The sequence below is a fragment of the Agelaius tricolor genome, unplaced genomic scaffold (genome assembly GCF_023055355.1).
Source record: "Agelaius tricolor isolate 1412-34295 unplaced genomic scaffold, bAgeTri1.0.p SCAF_1, whole genome shotgun sequence".
NCBI lineage: Eukaryota > Metazoa > Chordata > Aves > Passeriformes > Icteridae > Agelaius > Agelaius tricolor.
The window spans coordinates 89,442,551-89,466,561 of NW_027269261.1; the positions used below are offsets into that span (position 1 = coordinate 89,442,551).

General features: G+C 37.7%; 1 protein-coding gene across 1 annotated transcript in view; it reads left to right on the forward strand.

The window, feature by feature from the left end:
• The window catches only part of FAM83B (family with sequence similarity 83 member B), a 44,727-nt gene extending 27,564 nt beyond the window's left edge, over positions 1–17,163 (forward strand). The window contains exons 2-4 of the mRNA XM_071432011.1: positions 3,959–4,123; positions 12,602–12,726; positions 14,808–17,163. Of these exons, the coding sequence (XP_071288112.1) occupies positions 3,959–4,123; positions 12,602–12,726; positions 14,808–17,163 (2,646 nt within the window). The remainder of the gene's footprint in view (positions 1–3,958; positions 4,124–12,601; positions 12,727–14,807) is intronic.
• Positions 17,164–24,011: the final 6,848 nt, after the last annotated feature.

Consider the following 24,011-nt stretch of genomic DNA (forward strand, 5'->3'; position numbering starts at 1 on the left):
GTCTTAGTGTCAAGACAGTAAGAAGGATAATAGCATATGGCTCTACTGCAGCCTCCAGTTAAATTGATCATCCTGTCAGATTCCTTAGGAATAATTTTGTGCTTATTGACTTTAGCAGATTTTCTTGTACTGTAAGGACGTCATTGAAACCAAATTTTAAGCTTAAAAAATAATCATCACTTAAAAAAAAAAGAAGAATGGGTAGATAAGATAAAAATACTAGCAGTGACAATCAAAAGATAATTCTGGGAGAAGAACACTAGCATAAAAACTGGTTTCTGCATTGTCTTCACTTTTAGTTGATCATTGAAATGTTCTCTTCTATCCAGTACCCGCCCAGGTGGTGATAGTTCCCTCTTGCTGTGCATAATTTCAGTGCTGTGTGATGTTATGCACAGCAAGTGTCTGCTCTATCAACTATTTTTTTCCTTCCTGTAACATGCTTGCTTAGCCATTCCCAAATGAGGGTCATTTTTGATCAGGGTGATAATCAGTTTGACAAGGTTTGGAAAGTTCTCACAGAATTCTGGTGCTTTCATCAAAAAACTGCTGTACCCATCCAGTTTTCCTGTAATGGTTGGAAGGCCACGGTATTTGCTTCAAAAGCATGAGTGGTTCCTTTTAAAAAGATCTTTGCATTGTGGAAGACAAATATGCTTTGGAAAAAAGGCAGTTTGTAAGGAAACCTCCTGACATTATAGCTTTCTGCCTTGAGGAGGTTTTCTTGACTCAGGATAGTATTGTTATGACTAAAAGAAACAGGATGTATGGAATAGGCAATTTTCTGATGTATTTCTGCAGTTTGAATTATATCAGTTTTTCTTCCTTGCTGGAATCCACTGTTGTGTTCTTGTAAGTACCAGGGTGGAAATTAGCTCTGCAATTGCAAAAACAAAAGTAAAAACACAGCAGTGGAATCTTTTCTTCCAAAGTGATGCAGCAAGTAACTAATCCTGCAGCTGGTTTTGCAGCTTTAATTAAAGGTAGGTACACATTATAGAATACCTCACTGAAGTAATTTCCTAATCTTGGTCTCCTTAATTAATCAAAACTTGGAACCTTGAATATTGTATTTGCTTTGTCTTTTCCCATGTGCAATACTCCCTTCTGCTGCAAAATATGGAAACAGGGGAAATGTACACACACCCCTATTAAATGGAGGGAAAAAAAAAAAAAAGGAAGTTTAATACATTTAAAAGACACATAAAAGGCCAGACTGTTCCATGACCTTAATGGAATCCACTCTTTCTGAATGAAAATTTATAGTTTATGGTCAAACATCTGTTTTGGTTTATGGAAATCAGTATGCAGAAATTACCTTATCACTGTTAATGACTTTTTACATATTATATGTATCATATGTGTATTGTATGCATTGTTCAAATTTGGCACTCTTCTCCAGCAGCCAAGCCTAATTATGTTTGTGTTTAATTGAGTGTTGAGTGTTGCTAAGAGTAAATGGGCAGCGTAATGAGGACATTCAAGAAGAGTCACCTCTGGTTTGTAGGAAATACACAAATGGATGTACTTGTATCAGTGTACAACACTAATGAATCCATTCAGGATTTTTTTCTTACGTTTAAATTGATCCTAGAATGCAATGGGCACCCATTCCTTGAAGATCTGAAGAAAAGAAAATTCTAGGAAGAAATTAGGGAGTTCAGAGGAAGGGGTAAACAGGTAATGAAACAGACTCAAATTTGAGAACAGGTTATTTGCTGGTCTTTACCTACCATACTTGATCTGTCTTGGCAGTTTTCTTCTCAGACACAAGTGAAACAAGACAGATGAATAAACAGGGTTGCCTTGTTCAGTTAATGCTGTATATCTCAGAAACAAGACCAAGCAGAAGGTGCAGTCTGAAAGTGATGAGATCCTTGGAGTCAAGATAAACATTCATGTTTTCAGTCCTCAGATAAAGAAACATATTCTGAACTGGAGAAAAACACGTTTAGGTTTTACTTTCAAAAAGTCAGTAAAGAAAATGAGGTAGTGCATTGGCATGTTACTTAAGATATTCAAAAGAATGGAATTCTTTGATGCTATTCAGTTCCTCTTTGACTGGTGGATTTGTGAAGACTTTATTGCCAGGTGACATGAAATGTAGAGGCCAAGTTTGTTCCTTTTCTCTTATTCAGGAGTTGTCTTTTTACTTTTCTAGTTGTTTTCATTGTTATTTTACTTTTGCTTTATGTAAGTTTTCTCTCATTTATAGTTCTAGTGATTTAATTACATGTTCAGCATAAATGAAGCTTTTAGTTCTAAGCAGGTGGGATTCAAAAAAGGTAATTTGTACAACTGACTGGAGACATAACTTTTACCTGGTTGTGTGCAACAGCATTTACCTGTGTGAGGTAAATATTTCAGTTCTAGAATAAGATGAGTACTTGCAACTTAACAATTACACCTTTAAAGTTGATGTATAGTTTAAAGATTAGTGAAAATGGTAAAACCTGCTCTGATATCTGTGAAAGGTTTTATTTGGTTTGAATTTGCACCTAAGACATCTCATTGGAACTTTTCATGAAAATACTAGTGGATAAAAATAATACCTTTACAAGTTACACAGACCCTGGTTCTTCCTCTTATTTCCTTTCACCTTTCAACAGTAGTTCTTCCCAAATTACTAAAGTTATGTCAACAGTACAACATTTCTATATATGTATATCCAAAATACCACTAGAGGGACATTGCTTTTCCAAATCAGACACACTTGCTTTATCCCTGTGGATTGAAGGGTGTTGGTAGCTGGTGTTCAGCATGCTGATCTTCTTGAGCCAAGCTCTCACGGGCTGAGAACATTTTGTCCCAGTAAGAGTGCCTCCAGCTCTTCAGTGTCTGCCTATTAGCTGCTTCAAGCTCTTGAGCCATTAGCTTTAGAGAAAATGATGAAAGACTGAGAAGCCTCATGTACAAAAATTTTATCTGATTTTTTTTTTTTTTAATGCATCATGGAATTGTATTTTGAAGGTTTTTCCACAGCATTTGTATTGCTGTTTTTCCCTCCCTTTCTGGGAGGGAACCCTTACTGAGTTTCCTTTTCCCTCATAAAACCAGTCACTACACACACCCATGTCATGGTTTAACCCCAACCAGCAACCAAGTTCCACACACCCACTTGCTCATTCATCCCTTTAGTGGTATGGAGTAGAGAATTGGAAAGAAGTAAACCCTTGCGGGTAAAGATAAGAACAGATTAATAATTGAATAAGTAAATTTACTATAGTAAAGTACATTTTTACACAGAAAGTAAAATATTATAACAATAAAAGGATATTATTGGTATTTATAACAATAATTGTAAGTAAAAGGATAAGAGAGAGAGAGAGGGAGAAGTAAAGCCCAATAAAACAAGTGATGAACATTACAGTTGCTCACCACTCACTGACCAATGCCCAGAGAGTCCCTGAGCAGTGATGGGCCCCTCCCAGCCAACTCCCCTCAGTTTGCACCCTGACCCTGACATTCTGAAGTGTGGAATATCCCTTTGGCCAGTTTGGGTCAGCTGTCCTGATTGTGCTTCCTCCTGGTTTCTTATGCACCTGCTCACTGGCAGAGCATGGAACACTGATAAGTCCTTCACTTGGGGTAAACTCTACTTAGCAACAACCACATCAGCTTGTTATTAACATTTTTCTTGTGCTAAATCCCAGCCACAGCATGGTACAGTCTATTAGGAACAAAATCATCTTGATTCCAGACAAAATCAAGACAACCCACAACTCATTTTGCTGGACATTGGTACTTGTGGCAGACGTCACCCAGGTGCTCACTTGATTTCTCAAAAAGAAGATCCAGTGGTCTTCAAAGCTTTCAGGTTTAGTGGAACTACATAGGAATTAGAACATTTTAATGTGTAAAAATATTAGTGTATTTGCTGCTCAGTGCAGGCTTCAGTGAAGAATTCTATATATGATTTATACAATACAATAATTTGTGTCTTTCCTGTTTGATTCAGGTGATTGCCATTGTTATGGATATGTTTACAGATGTGGATATTTTTAGAGAAATCGTGGAAGCATCTACTAGAGGAATTGCAGTGTATATCCTGCTTGATGAATCGAACTTCAGTCACTTTCTGAAGATGACAGAGAAACAAGGCTGTCAAGTTCAGAGGCTCAGGGTAAGGCATACTGTCTTCCTTTGCATGAACATTCACTACTTACTCCTCCACAGCCCACTGAAAAGTGATTATTATTGGAAGAGTGGTTATTAAATACTGATTTTTCAAATTAAAAACCAGGTGTAAATAGGTAAGCTCTCAGCAGAACGCTCTCTACAGATATATATATATTTTTAAAAGCATCTTTTTCAGGTGTCAAAACAAGTGCATTTCGTAGAATATCATAACTTCCATATATATTTTATAAAATATTTTTCCATTATTGTGTATTTAGGAATACTGAAAAACTAAGCTTCTTTTTATCCTTTCTCCTATAGTTGCCTGCAGATAAAGTCATAAGACTTAGATAAATTTGCGTACTCCATTTCATGATTTCTTCTTTAAGGTTCTGCATTAAAATACTTCAGGAGGCCCAAGATTCTATTTTTGTAGTGTTTTCCTGAAAATCCATATTTCCATGTCTGTGCTTTGTCCTATTCCTTTTATACATTAAATATGTAATTTTATCCTGTAAGAGAGATTACAAGATGACATTTACATTTTGGTGAGATGTCCTGCACTGCCTAAACATTTATCAGGGATTAGAATATAAACCATGAGCTGCACTGAACTGACATAAGTGCTTCATAAATACTTGTAGGTTTACTGTACTGCTGGCAGTAATAAAGGAGTTCCAAGGATGTTGTCAAAGTCTTTTTGCAAAGTTCTGAGCACTGCTTTAACTCATAGTTCCATTTGAAATTGCTTGCCTGTTCTAAGAACCCAGTCCAGGAATCGCAGAGAGATGTGGTGTATTTGTGAGGATAAAGAAGACTTTTTGGTAGATGTTTGGAGCAAACTCTATTTTATACCCTTTTTTATTCTGTAGTGTTGACTTACATCCTCAGAAGTATTCCCATTCTACTTGCTGTGCTTGTTTCTTTGTCTCTGGTTGCCTAATACACAGAGTGATGGGAACTTCTGAGGAAAAACCACCAAAACTGTGGTGTTTTATAAACACTGGTAGTGATTGCCTTCATGAAGTCAGTATTTGGCAGTACTTCCATATTCTGGAACTTGAGATATCACCATTTGCTGATTACTTGGGCTAATTATACCATAGGGGTTGCTAAAAATGGTCTATGTCCATATATGGAATGAGTTTTTTCCTTCCAAAATAAAAAATCAATTAAGACTGTCTCATTCAAGTGATGTCTCAAAAATGCCATATGCACTTTCAAAATATGAAAACTGTTTCCATGAACAGTTGTTTCAAAAGCTTACCTTCCTTGGATTCAAGGTTGTCTTTTTAAGGCAGTTTTATAGACTTCTAGGTATTTATATTATGGTTGAAAATTTAATATACATAGATCAGAGTGGATTTTGTATGGATTAGTGGGGATTGGAGAGGTTTGTATGTAGCCTCTTCAGTGACACTGTGTTTTATAGGTTTCTGGGTTTTGGTGGGAGAAATAAAATACATCTTTATTCTGCAAGGTTAACTTAGAATACTTTGAGTTTAATCAGAAAATAAAAAATATATGCCAAAGAGCTAAGCAATAATCCTGTTTTGTGCTGAGTTTCCAGTTTAGCTTGTAATAAAGCTGTTCAAATTAATGGTCTTCTCATCCATGGGCTACTCCCAGTGACTGTTGCTCTGAGAATAGCAGTTTACTACTCCTGCAGATTAACTCCTGTGCCTTTTTAGAGGATAAAAGGGAAATGCAGGTGACTATGAAAGAATAGCCAGTATTTTGAAGATGTTTTCTCTCTTTCCCTTTTTCACATTACTCAAGGTTCAGAAAAAAGATAAACATCTTCAACTTTTTGTACTCCTGGCTTCTGGTCTTGCCCTTCTATTCAATGAAGAGAAGGGTAAGAAGAGAACAGAGCTGTGTGGGTCTATTGTTTTTCCTGAAAATGTAGCACCAGCAGCATTGGTCTTGTTCTTGTCTGGCATGATTTGGTTCAGTCTTGTTGGAGTATGGATGATGCTTCTTAGTCCTTACACTTGTGATGAGTTTTCTGCAAAGTGTTTCAGACTCAACACCTCTGTCTCTTTTTCTCTCCCTTTGAATCAGTAAAAAACCTGAAATGCACTAATGAACAATACTGTATTTTTTAATTCACATTTACAACTAAGTAGTCTTCTGTATGGAAAAGAAAGAGGATTTTGTTCATAAATCTTCATTAAATGTCTGTGCAGAGAGTTTTTCTCATCTGAAGTCTGACTCCAAATTCAGGGCATGTTTTCTTCTTTTTTGAAACATACAGCTGAAAAAATGGATGGACCATATATTCTGTTGTTATTTTGTGAATTCCATGTAGGAAACTAGGAAATCAGGGGTTACTAGAATAATTTTTAGTCTTTCCTGCAGCATCTTTTCATGTAGGTTGTTTTTTACTCAATATTTACTCAGTATTTTACTCAATCTTGACATCACATCCATCAGTGAAGCCTGAATAATTCCTTTCCTGTACTTTCCCATTACTCTTTTCCAGTTTCATTCATTTTCTGGCTGTACTCCATTTGTCCTCAGTAATTAATTGGTTTGTTTCTTTTTTTTTTCTTCTTTTTTTTTTTTCCTCTACCTAAGCTTCTTTGATTAACTTTGTCCCTGGTCTGAGTTACTTGGTTAGCAATTCATTTGCATAGAGAGATGAAGAGTTGTTACGTTTTTTTTCCAGGTGATTTTTCAGAAACTAATAAGTAATTCTTTTTTCTGCTACTGACAGGTATCTTATTTGATATGAGGTGAGATGGTGGAGGTTCTATGCTCTGTAGGAGCCTCGTTTTTACTCTTCTGCTAATAATGAAGAATCATTTTGCTACAGGAGGATATTGAAAGCTGTTTGACAGGACCTGTTTATTACCTGATAATCCTCTTAATATTTTTAATGAATTGAGGGAAAGGGAAAATTAAACCATTAATTGATTTTACTTTCCTTCTGTGAAATCTACTCCCAGATATGCATGTTTAAATACACAGTAGGAGCTGCTCTTGAGACCTGCTTGCAGCCTGTTTTTCCTCACTAGTGTTACCAAAATCATCAAAAGTTTTCCAGTACTTCCACATCTAAGGCAAATTTGGTTATTAAATAGGCACTCGCAGCATGATGTTGTATCTGTGGGCGAACTTCTGTGATAAGGGCCAGACTCCAGTCAAGTCTTGAGTGGTCATTGAGTCATATTCAGAGTCAGAATAGAAGCAAACTTAAAAACTACTTGGCATTTGTACAGCACATATGTGGTCAATAGCTACTTTTTAAACTGACAGTCTGTCACAAGTGGAATCATCCAGGGATCAGTTCTGGGCCCAATGCTGTTTAATATCCCCATAAGTCATCTGGATGAGAGGATCAAGTGTACCCTGGGAAAGGTTGCTGGTGATACCAGATGGAGTGAATAAATGGGCACTTTGGAAGGGAGAGGCACCCTGCAGGAGGGCCTGGATTAGCTATAAGAGTGGGCTAGCAAGGCCCTTACAAAGTTCAGGAAGCATGAGGATAAAGTCTTGCACCTGGGGAAGCATAATCCAGGAGTGCAGCACAGGCTGGGGTATAGCCAGCTGGGGTTCTGCCTGTGGCAAGCTCAGTGTGAGTGAGCAGTGTGCTGCTCCTGCCAGGAAAGCCAGCAGGATGCTGGGCTGCATCAGCAACACCATCACCAGCAGAGATCAACAAGTCATTGATTGTCCCACTCTGCTCAGGGCTTGGAGTAGTGTGTTCAGTTTTCATCCCCACTACTTAAAAAAGATCTGGACAGGCTGGAGAAGGTCCAGAGAAGGGTCACAAAGATGATCCAAGGACTGGTAAGCTGCCAAATGAGGAAAGGCTGAGAGAATTGAGTTTTTTCAGCTTTGAGAAGAGAAAGAGAGACCTGATCACTGTGTTCTAGCATGGAAAGAGAGGCTACAAAGAGGATAGAGACTCATTTTTTACAAGTAGTCACATGGAAAGGATGAAGGATCTTGGGAACAAGTTACTCCAGGAGAAATTCCAAGAGGAAACTTTGTCACAGTGAGACCTGTCACTGTGAAAATAATTGAAATAATTTCCTCGGGGTAGTGGTGGATTCCTCAACACTGCACACGTTTAAGAGTCAAGGGGGCAGGTGTTGGGCCATCTTGACCAGACTGTACTTTGGCAAAGAATGGTTGGATCAGATGATCCTTGAGGTCCCTACCAATCTGGTATTCTATCATTCTGTGACCTCTTTTGTCTTACTGGAGAAGAGAGGCACAGGACAATAAATAATTATAGTAATGAGGAACAGTATGAGAAATTTGACTGTTTTTCCTTTGAAACTGTTAGGCCAAATGTTAGGTAGACATCCATTTTCTTCTTTGTGCATATTTTGACAGCAAATACAGGGCAAGTAATGGAACACCGATAAAAGCAGTGCCTACAAATAAAAAGTGCTGAAATGAAATGTTTGAGACCAGTATACTCACTGTACCTAGTTATCATATTTGAGAGATTTTACTAAGGAAAATAAATGTGTAGTGGTGAATAATACTTCAGAATTTTAAATCATGGTTATGTGGCACTCTCTGGAATGAAAATGTAAAGAAAATGTACAGAAAATGTACAGAAAAGAGGTTAGAGCTTGTTTCTTGTTCATCATTGGGTCATTTAACTGGATAGCACTGGTGGCTATCCTTAAACTGCAGCCACTGGATGTTTTAAATGTTCCTGAGTGTCCTGTAAACTCTTGGACAAGAGAGGAGATCCATTTATAAATGAGTGATTGCTTTCCCCACAATGATGCTGTGATGAGCACACTGCTGTTAGGACAGTCCTATAGCCTGAGGATGAAGCCAGGCAGGAGCTTCATCTTGCCCAGCATTTCTTACCAGATGGGGTTTGTAATTCAGTATGTGTATGCTTACTGCTTCTAATCCCAAGTGAAATGCATTGTTTCCATATTCCAGATATGGTTTGGGTGATTTGGGATTTTGGGTGATTAATAAAAGCGTGCATTCCTGGCACCTTAATTAGAGGGTTTAAAGCTGGTGAAGAATGATGGATGAACTGTGCAGGAAAAGGAAGTGTTATGTGAGAAAGGTAAGCATGATCTCTGCCACTTGTCACGTTCCCATCTGGTAATGGATGACCGACCAAGGGAAGAAAAGAGTTCAGAATCAGGGAATAGGGATAGAAAAGCTACAAGGGGAAAAATACTGAAGAGAAGGTAAACAAAAGCAAAAGAGTGACTACAGTGACTACAATTTTTTTTTTAAACCTCCCAGGAATTTAATGTAAATAATTGTATTCCTTTTTTACATATGCCTACTTAAACTTATATATCAACTTATGTGTACCTAAGGCAAAGGTTTTTTTTGGTGTAGTATGGTAATTTGCAAGCCATTAGACTTGGTTGTGCCTCCAGCATTGATTCCCAAATTATGTCCTGTCCAATACTGATCAGACATTATCTAAGTAACATTTAATGTGTTCAACTGGCATGTCTTTAGGCCAGCATTACTTGTTATGGGTACTTGAAAATGTATAAGCTGCTCTCAAGTTACCTTTTTCAAATTATAATGACATAAATATGATTAAATATAATTAAATATGTCTGAAAAACACATATAATTATGTGGTATATAGAGCTGGGTAAAACAATCATCAAAGTAAATGCAAATTTCATTACTAATTCACAGGATTTTATTAAAGTAAGGGGTTACTATTATGGTTATCTTTAGAATGGGTAAATTTCAGTATTTTCTTCTTTTTCAGGAATCACTATTTCTGTAGTATTTATCTTTCAAATAAAAGCTTTTAACATAATTAGTTGAAGCTTGAGTAGCTGCTGGTGAAGAAATTATTTTCTTCAGTGCGCTTGTTCAAAGTTCAACAAAATCATTTGGAAAAGCACAAAAATTGATTTTCGTCAAGAAGAAAACTTCTAATTGGAATGCAGAAAACTTAAAAGACAGAACATTAGGTTGGCAAAAGTGATTAGCAGTTAGAGATGCAAATTTATGTTAACCTGGCATTCAGTAATGCAAATTGGGTTGTTATTAATTCTTTTGTAGCTATTTCTGAAAATAGACCTAAGTATCCACCTGTATTTTTGCTTTTAAATTTTTTACCTTTTAAAATGTTACAGCACTTCTAGATAATACTTCTTGTATTTATCTATTTAAGCGATAAACTTTATGTTTTATATTTGTTAGACATGTTTTACATTTACTAGATGAACAAAAGTAATTCTTAAATGCTGGCTTTGTACATTCTAACTGAGTTGAATTGAGTACATTTTAATGGAGCTGAGCTTTTTCAAAGCTTGACAAAAATGCAAAGCAAAAACTCTCCTAACAGTAAATGAAGTTTAAGCAACTTTGATAACTTGAGTTAAACCCTAATTTTCCAACTCAGCAGCTTTTAAGTGTAACTCTTGCTTCTGGGGTTGGATTTTTCATTTGATAAAAGTTTCAAGAAACCAACACTGAAATACACACTGATTTAGAAAGCATGTGTTATTTGGAAATGTGCTTTCATATCATGGATATTTTATCCTAATTTTTGAATTTTCTGTTTGGAAAGATAAAGTTAATTGGATTGTAGTAGATGCTATCTTTAAAACTCCTACAGCCTCTATCTACCAGTACTTCATATGTTTTAGGCAAATGTAGAAATGCTCCCATAGATAATGAAGGCTTATGTCACTGTATTGCAAACTCAGTCACACTTTATAGACTGGAATTTTAAATGAATTTGTAAGTTTGAACATCTCTACAGCTTCCTGAGGATGGGAAGTGAAGAAGGAGGTGCTGGTCTCTTCCCCCTGGTATGTATGGGGATGGTGCAGCCCACCACAGGAGGTTTAGACTGGACATCAGGAAGCACCAAGGGAGTTGTTACACAGTGGAACAGGTTTCCTAGGGAAGTGATCGATGCCCCAAGCCCATCAGTGCTTGAGAGGCATTTGGACAATGCCCTTAATAAGTCACTTTAACTTTTGGTCAGTAGAGAATTTGTCAGGTAGTTGGAGTAGATGATCATTGTTCCTCCTTTCCATCTGAAATAGTCCTATCCTATCCTATCCTATCCTATCCTATCCTATCCTATCCTATCCTATCCTATCCTATCCTACCATATTTATTTAATCCTCCTGATTTTGCTGGAATTACCATGTACACAGTGTTTTCCATTTGCTTCATGAGCAGCCCTTCCACCCACAGCTGACCTTTAGAGAGCACATCTGCTGTGATCTGCAGCCTGTCCTTGTGGCAGTCCTGTTGAAATGTGACATTCCTGTCTACTTACAGCTCTTACATGCCACCATTTCCATATGTACAGAGTATGTACTAATCATGTAGATTCTTGGTTTTTACTGCCAATACTAAATTATGGATTTTACTCCCACTGGAAAGCTTAGGGTTGCTAGAAAAATTATTCCAAGGCTAGAAACTACAGTAAATATTGTGATCATTCACAGTTATCTTCCAAGCTGCTTTTATCTCTTGTGAAGCATTTTGTCTTATATTTACATGAAGTAGTTGCTTGTGGGTTGGTTTGCATTGAATATAAATTTTAGATAAGTAAGCACCTTTTGTGTAACGATTTCTGTTAAATGTGTCTTTTTTTCTACATCCCCATAAGAACTTTTAGAAAATTGTTATTAGTGCAGTCCCTGAGGTATAGTAACAACCTCTTTCAAATTTTCTGTTTCTATGAGCATAAAAACCCAAGTGACAGTAGAGAGAGAAAAATTACAAGATGCTGACTTAGCTGAATCATCAGTAATTTAGTTTCATCAGTAATCTGGGATAAAAATTCACCATATCTTTGAGATCCAGTGTGGAAAATTTCCCAAGTGCCATTTACTGAGTTTGTATGAATAAAGCATAAAGCTTAATGGAATTCAAAATCAGCTGCTGCATTGAGTTTGTGCTACCTATGCATGTTGTGTTAGTGTCTCTGAATTTAAAAATGGGATTGATCTCATGGTGCAAAGCTGATAGATAAATTTTATTGGTGGTAAATCTGCAAGGGATTCTAGCACCAGGTGGTATCATTCAGTGGGTGATCTCAGAGTAGGGTATATGTATTTGTAGATACAACAGCCTTGTTCAATTAAAATAAAAGTGATCCTGGCTTTTTTAAGTGTTCTCTATGATTAGCTGAGGTACTTGGAAATCATATAAACATGTGCATCAGCTGATGGAAATAATTTTTTTTTGAAGTACAAAACCTCTTTCCCCTTGTTGAAGGTGTTTTCTGCCAGAACCTCTTTTCTGAAGTTATCGCTATGGAAAAGCAGAATTTCATTTTCTGAGGCCTAAGGAATCTCATCAGTCTTGAAGCCAAAACAGTAACCAGCCATTTTGGTCCCTAGGTGATAAGTTGGATCAGCATTTCATTCCTTGCAGAATTTATTAATATGTAATAATTTAACTTTTCTCCTACTGCTCCTCTGAATTTTAGCCCTCTGAATGTTAAACACGGACTACAGTAGATGAAATAAAGTGTTTGGATTGTTTTTTTCAGAATATGAGGGTGCGGACAGTGAAAGGACAAGATTACTATTCTAAAACAGGAGCAAAATTCCATGGAAAAATGGAACAAAAATTCATTCTTGTTGACTGTAAGAAAGTCATATATGGTTCTTACAGGTAAGATCAATCACTGAAATGTCTGTAGCAAACCTGTCATCTCAGTACTGCTGCTATAGCAAGTTTTGGGGTTTTGTATTTGTGAAAATTCTTCTAGGGAATCACATGAGTAAATTTGATTTTGTTTTCTGTAATTTAACAAGCTTTCATAGATACTGATTGCTAACTAGCCTAAGAGATCCTCTGTTCATGATTCACAAATAAGAAATAAAGGATATAGGTTTTGCTACAGCCAAAGAGTTGTAAAAATAAAAAAATCCTGATTTGTCTTATGTTTTCTGAATTATTCTTGTTTAACATTCATTCCAGAGAAGTGAGTGTCAAAATTTTTTCATAAGATAGTTCCTCCATGTAATAATCTAAAGCTAACATTAGAGACTGATTCTGTGGCTCTCTAGTATATGATAGTCAAATTCAAATTTGCCCATGTCTCTTTCTGTGTTTGGCTAAGTTTCTGTATTCTGTTTTCCTTTATATTTTCAGTGTATGTGAGCAAAACAGGCTGGAAGAACTTAACAGCCTTGCAGAGCTGGAAAAAACCTAAGTTAAAGCAGAGAGAGTCTTAACTCACATATATTTAAATATTTTCCTTCTTTTCATGCTACACTTTTCTCCTTTGCCCAAGTAAGTTAGTTTCTGCCAGCATAGTGCCTGGGTACCAGATCCACAGCCACTGCCTTTCACAGATTTCCACCACTGTAAGCTTTTGAAAATCTGACCTTTTATTTCCTCTAAGACTCAGCCAGCCCCAAATTCAGACTGACACGTATAAATGGTAGTGAGGTAAGTGACAAGTTCATAAATGACTCAGGGCAGGAGACTGCAGGGACAGCCTGCATGCTTTGACATCTGCACACCACTGTGTGAGATGACACTTCATAGTCTCTGAGAATGGGATAGGTTTTCTCATTCCAATTTGAAAAACAGCACTGCCTGAACACCTTGCACCACAGGGGCTGGAATCATCAATTTCTGTAGAAATTAGGCCACCTTGGTAAAAGAATCTAGTGATTTGTAACAGGAAAAACAAATCTTTCTGAACTCTGTCACTGAACTCAATTTAAAGTTCAGGGTTTTTTTCTAATATTATGTGTTGTTCTTAATTGTGAACATTAATAGGAGAAGAACTTACGCAGCATGATTTGATTTAATCTTGATACGCTGTAATTTCCTGAAAAATACAAAAACATAAAAAAAAAATCCCGTAATCAGTAAGCTATTTTTGTGAACAAAACTAACCCATTTTCTAACATCTAGAAGAAAAATGCAAATAAATAAATTCTTTATTTTTTCCTTTCTTCGTGAAAATTAGGATTTCAAAACAATTTTTTCTTTCTGTAACCTAGAAATTGTATGTTTTTCGCTCCATGATATTAGCCTTGTTGCAGCATCCTTAATGTACATGTTAATTTATTTTATCTCATTTAGTAGCTGTAAGTTAATTGCAGCTACTTAGCTTTGTGTTCAGTCTTTTACAGCAGAAAAAAGTAAAAAGCATTATCAAAGCATTATCATTGCAATTAAAAGAAATTTTCATATCCAATACAATGTGCATATTAGAAAATGTAAACTTTTTTCAAATTCTGAGATGGATCTTTTTGAAAATCTTTAGAATTAAGTACTTTCAAAATTGCTGAAACACTCCTGCATGTTATTTCAAATGTAGTTTTTTCACAACATAATCACACAGTAACATTCTCTGACAGAAGAGGTAATTCAGTGAGTACAGGTTAGTCCTGCCATAGACTTTGTAGAAGTGATTTTTTTCCATTAGGTATTTGTACTTTACTGTTCTACATTTGTGAATTCTTTTCTAGAATACTTCTTATAAGGGCAATTATAAGGGCAGTTATAGACTCATTCCTGCTCCCATTGAAATCAGTGGAAAAAACTCCATCTCAATTAATCTGATGTTAGATTAGACCTTCTGAGTCTAAATTACATGAATCATACCCTCAACTTATTTATTTAAAAGGTACTTTTACAAACCTAAGGTTTGTGTAAAAGCTTTCTTCTCAAGAAAGACTGGTATAATACTTAAGCTCAAAAGAACTGTATCTAATGGTCATTTGTTCTTTCAGCTTTATGTGGTCATTTGAAAAAACCAACCTCAGCATGGTTCAAGTTATCACAGGACAGCTTGTTGAATCCTTTGATGAAGAGTTCAGGACGCTGTATGCCCGTTCTTCCGTTCCCAGCTCGTTTGCCCCAGAATTAGTGCGGGTGAACAGTCGCAAGACGCTCTGGGATAATGACACATACCAGCATTCAGTGTCTTCCTTGGCTTCAGTTTCTAGCCAAAGAAACCTTTTTGGTAGGCAAGACAATGTTCTCAAGATAGATCCTCTTTGGAAAGGTCGTGGAAGATATGCAGTAAATGAAATAGATAAATACGGCTTGAGAAATCAAGCCTATAATAAGCAACCATTTAATCCAGCTTTTAATGTTCAAAATTCAATGCAGCAGTATCAGCCTAGTGAAAAAAATGAGCACTGGAAGAGACATAGTTATGCTGGGGAGAAGCCAGAAAGGACACCTTACCTGTTGCTCAACAGAGCTATTAACAGAGCAAACAATCTACCAAATACTTGGAAAATGCCATCTGATAGCCTTAGTATTGTGTCATCATTACGAGGAGGATATGCCAATAACTACAATATTCCCCAGCAGAGTTTTGCTGATCAGTTCTCACGACCAAAGGTAAATCTTGCAGAGAGAAATTCAATTGTACGGAGGTCTTTTAATGGGACAGACAATCATATCCGCCATCTGCAGCAGAGGATGCCAACCCTTGAGCACACAACAAAATCATTCCTACGTAACTGGCGAATAAAGTCCTACTTGAATGACCAGTCAGATTGTCCAGTAGAGTCAAATGGGTCAGCCTTGGGTGACCGATATGATAGCTATGACACAGCTGAAAATATTAAAGCTCATGCGCTGTACTCTCATTCTCGCTTGCGGTCGTCATTGGTGTTTCAGCCAACTTTACCTGAACAGCAGGAAGTAAGCAGCTGTGCAAGTTCTTCAAATTCAACTATAATTGGGTCAGAGGGGAGTGCAACACCCAAAGGGACATCTAACCATGCTCCCAGTGTGGAAAATGGAACAGATAATAATTTAGAGGAGCTTAGCACAAACTCTCCTCTTAAATCAGATGCACCAACAGGCCACAGAATTCAGGTTGCAGATGACACAAAACCTAGGGTAAATTCAAATGCAGCTGGCGACTCATCACTGTATTTGTACACAACGCTGTGTACAGACAAACATGCAGAAAATATGAAGAACCTTCAAAATGAAAATATGCTCAAAAGGAGAAGTTTTCCCATGTTTAATTCCAAGTCCATATTGGATCCTGGTACCAACAAACATGCATCCAATTATGTTTACAGCACATTGACTAGACATAGACTTAAGCAGCCAGTTAGTCCAAAACTTCCAGAAGACATGCTGAAGAGTGCTAAAAGTTTGCACAGTGTAACCAGTCACTCACCACAGGAGGAAAAGGACCTAAAAGGAGAGCTGAAGAGCCCAACTGCTAGCAAGGCAATCTCCATGGCAGCTCTCACTGAAGCTAGCAGGGAGGAGTCCAGTAAGGATTGCACATCGAAGAAAGAAAGTAAGAATTCCCCAAGTTTTCTGAAGAAAGGATCCCAGAAACTGCGGTCACTTCTTAATCTCACACCAGACAAGAAGGAAAACTTGTCAAAAAACAAAGGTCCTGCCTTTTACAGAATGTGTAGTAGTTCTGACACATTGGTTTCTGAAGATGAAAATCAAAAACCGAAGATTTCTGAAAATAAAACAGATTCTTCCCCAAGGAGAAAAAGAAATTCATCATCAAATTCTCAAGGTAGTTTGAACAGAAGTAAAGAAGATGTCACCGGGAGTCCAACAAAGTCTCCAAAGTCTCCGAAGTCACCGAAATCTCCAAAACCTCCATCTGACGAGAGCAATAAAAAGTGTCCTCTCTTGTGCCCCCTTGAAAGTAAATTCATAGAAACTGCAGGAGATCCATCTACTCCAAGATTTAATACAGAACAGATTCAGTATCAAGATGCGAAGGAGATCTCCACAAATGCTACTTCCGAAAGCGCTCCTGTTTCTGCTCTCCAAAGAGCAAGTTCAGTGGCACCACAGCTGACAGGCTCAAAGCACCAAGAAGAGCTGAGGTCTCGTTTGAGTGAAAGGCGTGTTTACAGTCGCTTTGAGCCGTTCTGTAAGATGGAAAATGCCAGCCAACCTGCAGGAAATGCAGCCAACAGCAGTTCACATCTCTCAGATATCAAAACCAAGACCTTAGGGAATAATTATGGCAGGAGTAATCACATGGTCAGCTACAACTCAGCTGCTTACCACCCATTGCAGCCTAATGAAAACAAGCTGAGAGGATTTATGCAAAAGTTTGGGAACTTCCTACACAAAAACAAGTAATGTTATAATTTTGTTGATTATATTGTAATACAGCAAGACTGGCAAAGCTGGACATAATCTTAAGTGGACAAAGACTTGTGGCTAACTTTTGTAGAGTTTACTTGGATTTCTTCTTGGGTCTAGGACATTGGAACGAATGTACATATTTTTAAAAGTAATTATTCTAGAATTGTTATACTTAAATCTTCACAGAAATTCTCTGTCCAGAAGATGTTTCAAGGAAGTTGTTTATAGTGTTGATATTGTAAGATTAATTTTATACATTTTCCTTGTGAAGAAAATACATTCTAGTATATTTTAAGATTAATAAATGTGGGGTAAAAAAGATGGGGGATGTTTTTTAAACTTCAGATAATATTGTCTCCAAAGATTTGCCCGTCAAAAATAGGATAGCACTAGGAATAGTAAATAGTATTTTTTCAGCATTTATGTACACTTTCAAATGATAAACAGAAATGTTAATGCATTGCATGTTACTTACCTTTAATTTTTGGAAACCTCTTTTAGGTTTCATCTTGTTAATAATTTACCTCCTAGCATCTATTGAACTATTTGGGCAGTAGATGGATCTGTCTTACTTTATTGAATTTTCTGTGTAATATGATATTTTTCTGAAGTATTTGGTATACAGATTTGAAAGTGACCTTAATTTGAGTTTTCACGGACTTGTTTACATGGTTAAACTAGTGTGAATGTAGAATGAGCATTAAAACAGCTATTTCTAGAAAAGGTGCCTTGAACATAACCCTACAACTAGTTTAAATTTCAGTGCATTAATCACATTTGTACAGCATGCCAGCATTCTGTAATGTCTTCGCTAAAAAAGCTTTTTTATTACATTTTTGTATTTGGTGTTTAAAAAATATTCTGTGGACTTCCATTTCTCAGGTAAGTTTTTGAGTTTCACATGCAACAGTCTGTTTAAAGTGTTGGCAGATATTTTTGCAACTGTGGTCTTTAAGTGTGGCCAGGTATTTTGTGGCTTTAATGGTCGTATGTCAGGATGACTATTACAAGCTTGCAAGGAATTAGGTAGCTAAGTGAGATTTGTAAAAATCAACACATCAAATGATAGGGCACCTTTCCTAAGACAAAGAAAGTACCAGTGAAGGGTGATAGTAGAAAGTGTTAAACTTCAGCGAAGGGATTGAGGTACCTAACTGCAGTCTAAGGGACGTTTGGTTTATCTGAGCCTCTGTATCATAAAAAATTTCTCAGTAATAGGTGACTACAGGTTAGTGCTCACAAAATCAGAGGTGTGGTGATGTGTTTGGGGAGCAGCATGGCATTCACTTCTCATCTGCAGTGCACAGCCAGAACATTCAACTGGCTTAGCCTGTCCTGGGTGTGAAGTTCGTGTCTTAGAAGGACTCCATAACCATTTAGCTGTAAGATATTCTGTGACAGTTTTGTTTAAAATTCAATTTTTTTTGAAATTTCACTTCTGAAAGCTTAGAATTCTTATACAGATCTTTGTGTTTCAGGAAAGAGTTTTAGGAGAAAACTTCAGTCTCAGATCTGAAAGGTCCCACAGTGTTCTATGGAGGAGTCCACCATAAAGGTCTCGTCATCATTCTTCAGAAAGAAATACCAAAAAGGCAAAAATGCACCAGTTAGATGAAGTCAATTTGTCTTATCTACCTGTGACCATGGGAATAGATTTTAAATGGAAATGTACTTCTCACTGAGAACCTGCTCGGGTTCCCATGAAGTCACCATAGTTACTGTTCCCATTGTTCATAGTTACTGTCAGTGATTTCAATGAAGCAGTGTCAGCTTTTTATTCAAGCTCTTAGGCACCTTTTTTAGGGCTCATACATCATAGCAGTAACTATTTCATTGTGGGGATGCTAATTATTTATATGACTGACAAAGACTTGCATCTCAGTCCTCTCCTGAAAGTTTAGGTCACTCCATTGCTTGTGATCACAAAAGATTTTATAGATTTCTTGGTGAGCACTTTGTTCATTCCTTGATGAAATGCCATAGTTACTATTTTTCCCAAAGAAACATTTATATTTAAATATTCTGTCCCAACAGAGGCAACATGTTCAGACCCAAGATAAAGAGTATCTTAGCTCTCAAGGCATGTTTTCAGCATGGGCACAATGTACTTCCACAGCTGGGCAGACACCAGCAATGCCATACTGTACTTTTTAAAACATTTAATAATTTTTAGCCAGTTGGACATTTGCCCAGGTTAGTACCTGAATTGAAGTGCAGTTGGTGCTAAAAATGGTGGGGTTGGTTTTGGGAAGATCTTTAGTTTTCCTTTGTACTCTAGTGATTTCTAACAAATGCTTGTAGGCAGAACTATATTTGGGAAGGAAATGAAAGAGGGAGAACAAGGGTCTTGGGCCAAGTTTAGAAGAGCAAGTTCTGTCCATATTGAATAAGCTTTGGGAAATCTGTACTCATAAAATTTGGAAATATTTACTGTATTTTTCAAAGTACATTGCTAATTAAAGAGTCTTCATAAGGCAGATATTTTAATTTACCAAGTCACCTGTGTTTGTAGATATATGTACTGCTGTTTTTTACCTGCAGAGAAGATTAAGATCCTTCAGTGAAGAGCCTGCTCATAGATTTGATAGTGCAAAAAGAAAATCTTCGTAGAACTAGCATTTTTTTTTCATTTTCAGCTCTCTTCTCAGAATTCCCACATAGGAATGGTCTGTGCTCAGGCTTGATCCGAGGTTAATGAAAATGAATTCCATGGACCTCAGGGGAAGTAGGATCAGACTCTTAATGTACTGACATCCCTATTTCAGGAATGTAACAAGACCGAGTGCTGCTTGGGGAGGATAAGGCTCTGCTTGACACCATGGGAAGAGCAGCTTAATGCCCTACCTGCAGCTACAGCTTTGAAGGTTGGGAAGCACACTGGGGAGGTCCACAGATATTGCAAGGACCAAGTGTTCATTTGTTCCCTCCAGAGCCTGTGTTAGTGGGAAAATGCTCACCCAGTACTGTCTGATGTACTGATGTCTGATGTGATAGCCTCATGTCTCCATGGGAACCCAGTTGCCCATAAAATAAGAAGGAAAATGTAGGTGGCAAAAAAAATCCGTCTATCAGCAGAGAAAAAGGATGTGCAGATTTCTGGAGGGAGAAGTTGGAATTTGTATTTTTGAACGTCTTTTTTCCCAAAGCTTGTCTTGATGTTTCTGCCTTTCCAAAGAGATGCAGTTCATTCAGTGTGTCCTAAATGTGCATTTCATGTTACAAGTTTTACAACCCGCACACACCCAGTGCACTCCCAGTTTTGTAAGGCTGTGAAGTAATAGCTGTTGCCATGTGTGATGGTCATTTGGCCACATGGCTTGGGAGTTGTGAAATCCATAAGAAATGTCACATCATTCCTGCATTAAATAAAACAACATTAGCACTGCCACACATCTCTGTGAAAGCTGGGTAGAGTTAGGCAGTGCTGAGGGTGCTGAGCTCCCTCAGGAGCACTGCTGGGAGCAGAAGGCAGTGTAGCTGGGAGATGCAGGTTCCTCATACAGTGCTCATTCAATTCGTGTCACAAATAAACTACCCCTGCATACAGTCATAATATACAGTGAATAAATTGCTTCATTTCTTCAGCCTCATAATAAACAGCTTTTGCTGCCTCTCAGACTGCAGAATTGTTGGTTGATCTCTTATTAATGACCTTGCACTGCCCTCTTTATTCATGCTAACAAACACGAACTAGATGTGAAGAAAGATTATAAATCAAGAAAAAGTGAGTTGCCAGCTGTCTAATAAATGAGGATAGTAGTATTTGTGACAAACCTGGAGAAAAACAAAAAGCTTATCAGGCACTAGATGTTTGTGCATAGGTGAAAAATTACTATTCAAAGACAACAACTGTTTGATCATTTTTCAGCTTTCTGAGATGTATTAAAATGTTGCGGTTTAGAAGACATCATAAAAAATACTAAAATTTGTTGCAGGACAATGTAAAAATAAAATTTAAATTGACTCTACCAAGCTGTATGATAAATACATATGTTTTTTCATTTGTAGCATTATGTGGGGTAGGCTGTACAATCAACAAGTAGCTTTGCAACTGTGTAATGCAGAGAGATCAGTAGGGTTATCATGGTACTTAGTGTAAGTTATTCCCCATATCAGTGTTGTATTGCACAGTACAGTACTTGGGGTTTTTTAGTTTGTTTTCATTTAAGTCAGGAGAGTTAGAGCAACATAAAGCTGCAGTAGTTCATGGGTAATTGAAGCACGTTCCTCCAATTTTGCCTTCACTTGCACAAGTATGTATTCCATTCGCACCCCAGTGACAAGAGGAGACTGCATTGCTCAAAGGACTGTCTTGCCATTTCATTCCTTATTTCAGAGTGGTGCTTACAGTTAGATGTCTGGGTACCTTTACTCGGGGTCTGAAATCTTTCACAATTTTCAGCTCTAAGAGTTACAGTTAGGTCTACAATTGTCACATTTCACATGATGCTAAACATGTTGCATGTTCTGAGAATGCTTTTCTGTACTTATAAACAGGATGGAGAAAACATTTGCTCTTGCTCAGAACAGGGCTCCTTTGCTGTTAAGCAAAGCTGGTAGTTCTGAGTTTGCTTTTGTGATGTTGACTAATTAAGTCATAAAACTTGTGCTGCAGACCCTTTGGGCTCTGTTGCCCTTCTCTGGACACACTGGTGCTGGACACACTCCAGCACCTCAATGTCCTTCTTGTAGTGAGGGTTCCAGAACTGGACACACTGTTCAAAGTGTGGCCTCACCAGTGCCAAGCACAGGGGAACAATCATTGTCCTGGTCTTGTTTCCACGCTGTTGCTGATCCAGCCTGTCCAGATCCCTCTGCAGAGCCGTCCTACCCTCCAGCAGGTCAACACTCCCTGTTAACTTGGTGTCATCTGCAAACTGACTGAGGCTCCATGTGATCTCCTCACGCAGATCATCAGTAAAGGTGCTAAGCAGGACTGGCCCCTGCACTGAGCCCTTGGGAACACCATTGTGCTGGCTGCCAATGGCAATGGATTCCATCCACCAACAGACCGTACAGCCAGTTTTGTACCCAACAGACAGTGCACCCATCCAAGCCATGAGCATCCAGTTTCTCCAGGGGAATGCTGTGGGAAGTGGTGTCCCTGGCACTCAGATCAGAGTGGACAGGCCTGTAGTTTCCTACATCCTCCTTGGTCCTTGTAGGTTGACATCACATTTGCTAACTTCCACTCACCTGGGATCTTCCCAGTTAAACAAGATGCTGGTAAATGAAAGGGGCTCGGTGAGCACTTCTGCCAGCTCCCTCAGTACCCTTGGGTAGATGCAATCCAGCCCCATGGATATGTGTGTTTAAGTGGTGCATCAGGTATCTCACCATTTCCCTTTGGACTTTGGGGGTTTCATTATCCTCCTCATCCCTGTCTTCCAACTCAGGGGGCTGGTACCCAGAGAACAACTGGTTTTACTAGTGAAGAGGCAAAGAAGGCATTAGTACCTCAGTGTTTTCTTCATCCATTGTGACTATGTTCCCCCCTCCCCCCCCCCCCATCCAAGAGAGGATGGAGATTCTCCTCAACATTCATGTTGCTGATGTGTTTATATGTTCATAGAAGGCTTTTTTATCTTTTTTGTCTTTTCTGGCAGTGGCCAGGTTAAGTTCCAGATGGGCTTTGGCCCCTCTAATTTTCTCCCTTTTTCCAAAAGACATAAATATTTTTTTTTCATATATGTCTTTGTGGATTTTTACAAAATATCTCTGTTTTTCTGAAGGAGAACCTGGTTTGCTAAAAATTACTTGGCATCCCTTCAGAAGAAGCTTCTGTCATGGCTATGCATCTTTCTTTCACCATGTGTGTTGAAATACCTAAAAATTCAATAGTTAAGTGCAAAAGATGGTAGTTGGAGGGAAAACCAATAATTTCTGATGTGTGGGCCATGATACGTGCTTATTTTGAAAATGTTACTTCCATATATAAATACAGCTGGGAAAAAAATTGCTTCTTGTCTCTCCAGAACACATGGAATTTATGCCAGTTGAAGCGGAAATATTTGAAAGACTGAGCACTAGTGACAATATTTTATTGTGTTTGAGAAATGAATGCAACTAATCAATTAGCATTCAAACAGTGGACTCCTACATGTCTATTGTATGTCTGTTCTTGCCTCATTTAGCAATCAACCTGCTCAAAATTCAGACTGATGGTCTACAGCTTCCCAAGCTCTTGAATATTACTCTGAAGAACTATTCCAATGAGGCATTAAAAACATGCTAGATTTTTAAAGTAGGCCATCCCAGGATAAAGCATACCATGCACACGTTTTCTTAGATTTTGGTATTAAAACTCTCAGTGCACTCCTACCTGATGTATTGTGGGTAATTGTTGACTACGTACTTTCATTGTTTTGTTTGAGGCATGTCTGATTTTGACCCATGGCAGCACCACATTTAGACTTCTTGTCTAGTATGTGTCTTTCAAATGTCACATGTGCTGGTGTGAAAATATTCTGATTTCGGAGTTTAGATCAATCTTCTTTAAAGCAGAGTATATGGATCTGTGATGATCCATAAGAAGAGGATATGGACGTGAATTTGAATTACTAAAAAAACAGAGAGACAAAACTGAAAAGCATTTGCAGGTATCTTCACACACAGCAAAGGAAACAAGTAAAATCAGAAGATGAAATCACAAGTGAATATTCATAATGTTTTACCAGTTGAACATTTTACCAGTTGAAAATGAAAGCTAGTGCACCAACATGGCAGGAAACATAATAATCAGGTGCTCTTTGGTTAAAAAAAGCTGAGATACTAATCTAGTAAAAGCTGAGATACTAATCTAGGTGCAAAAGAAGTGTGAGGGATGGATGCTACAAATACAC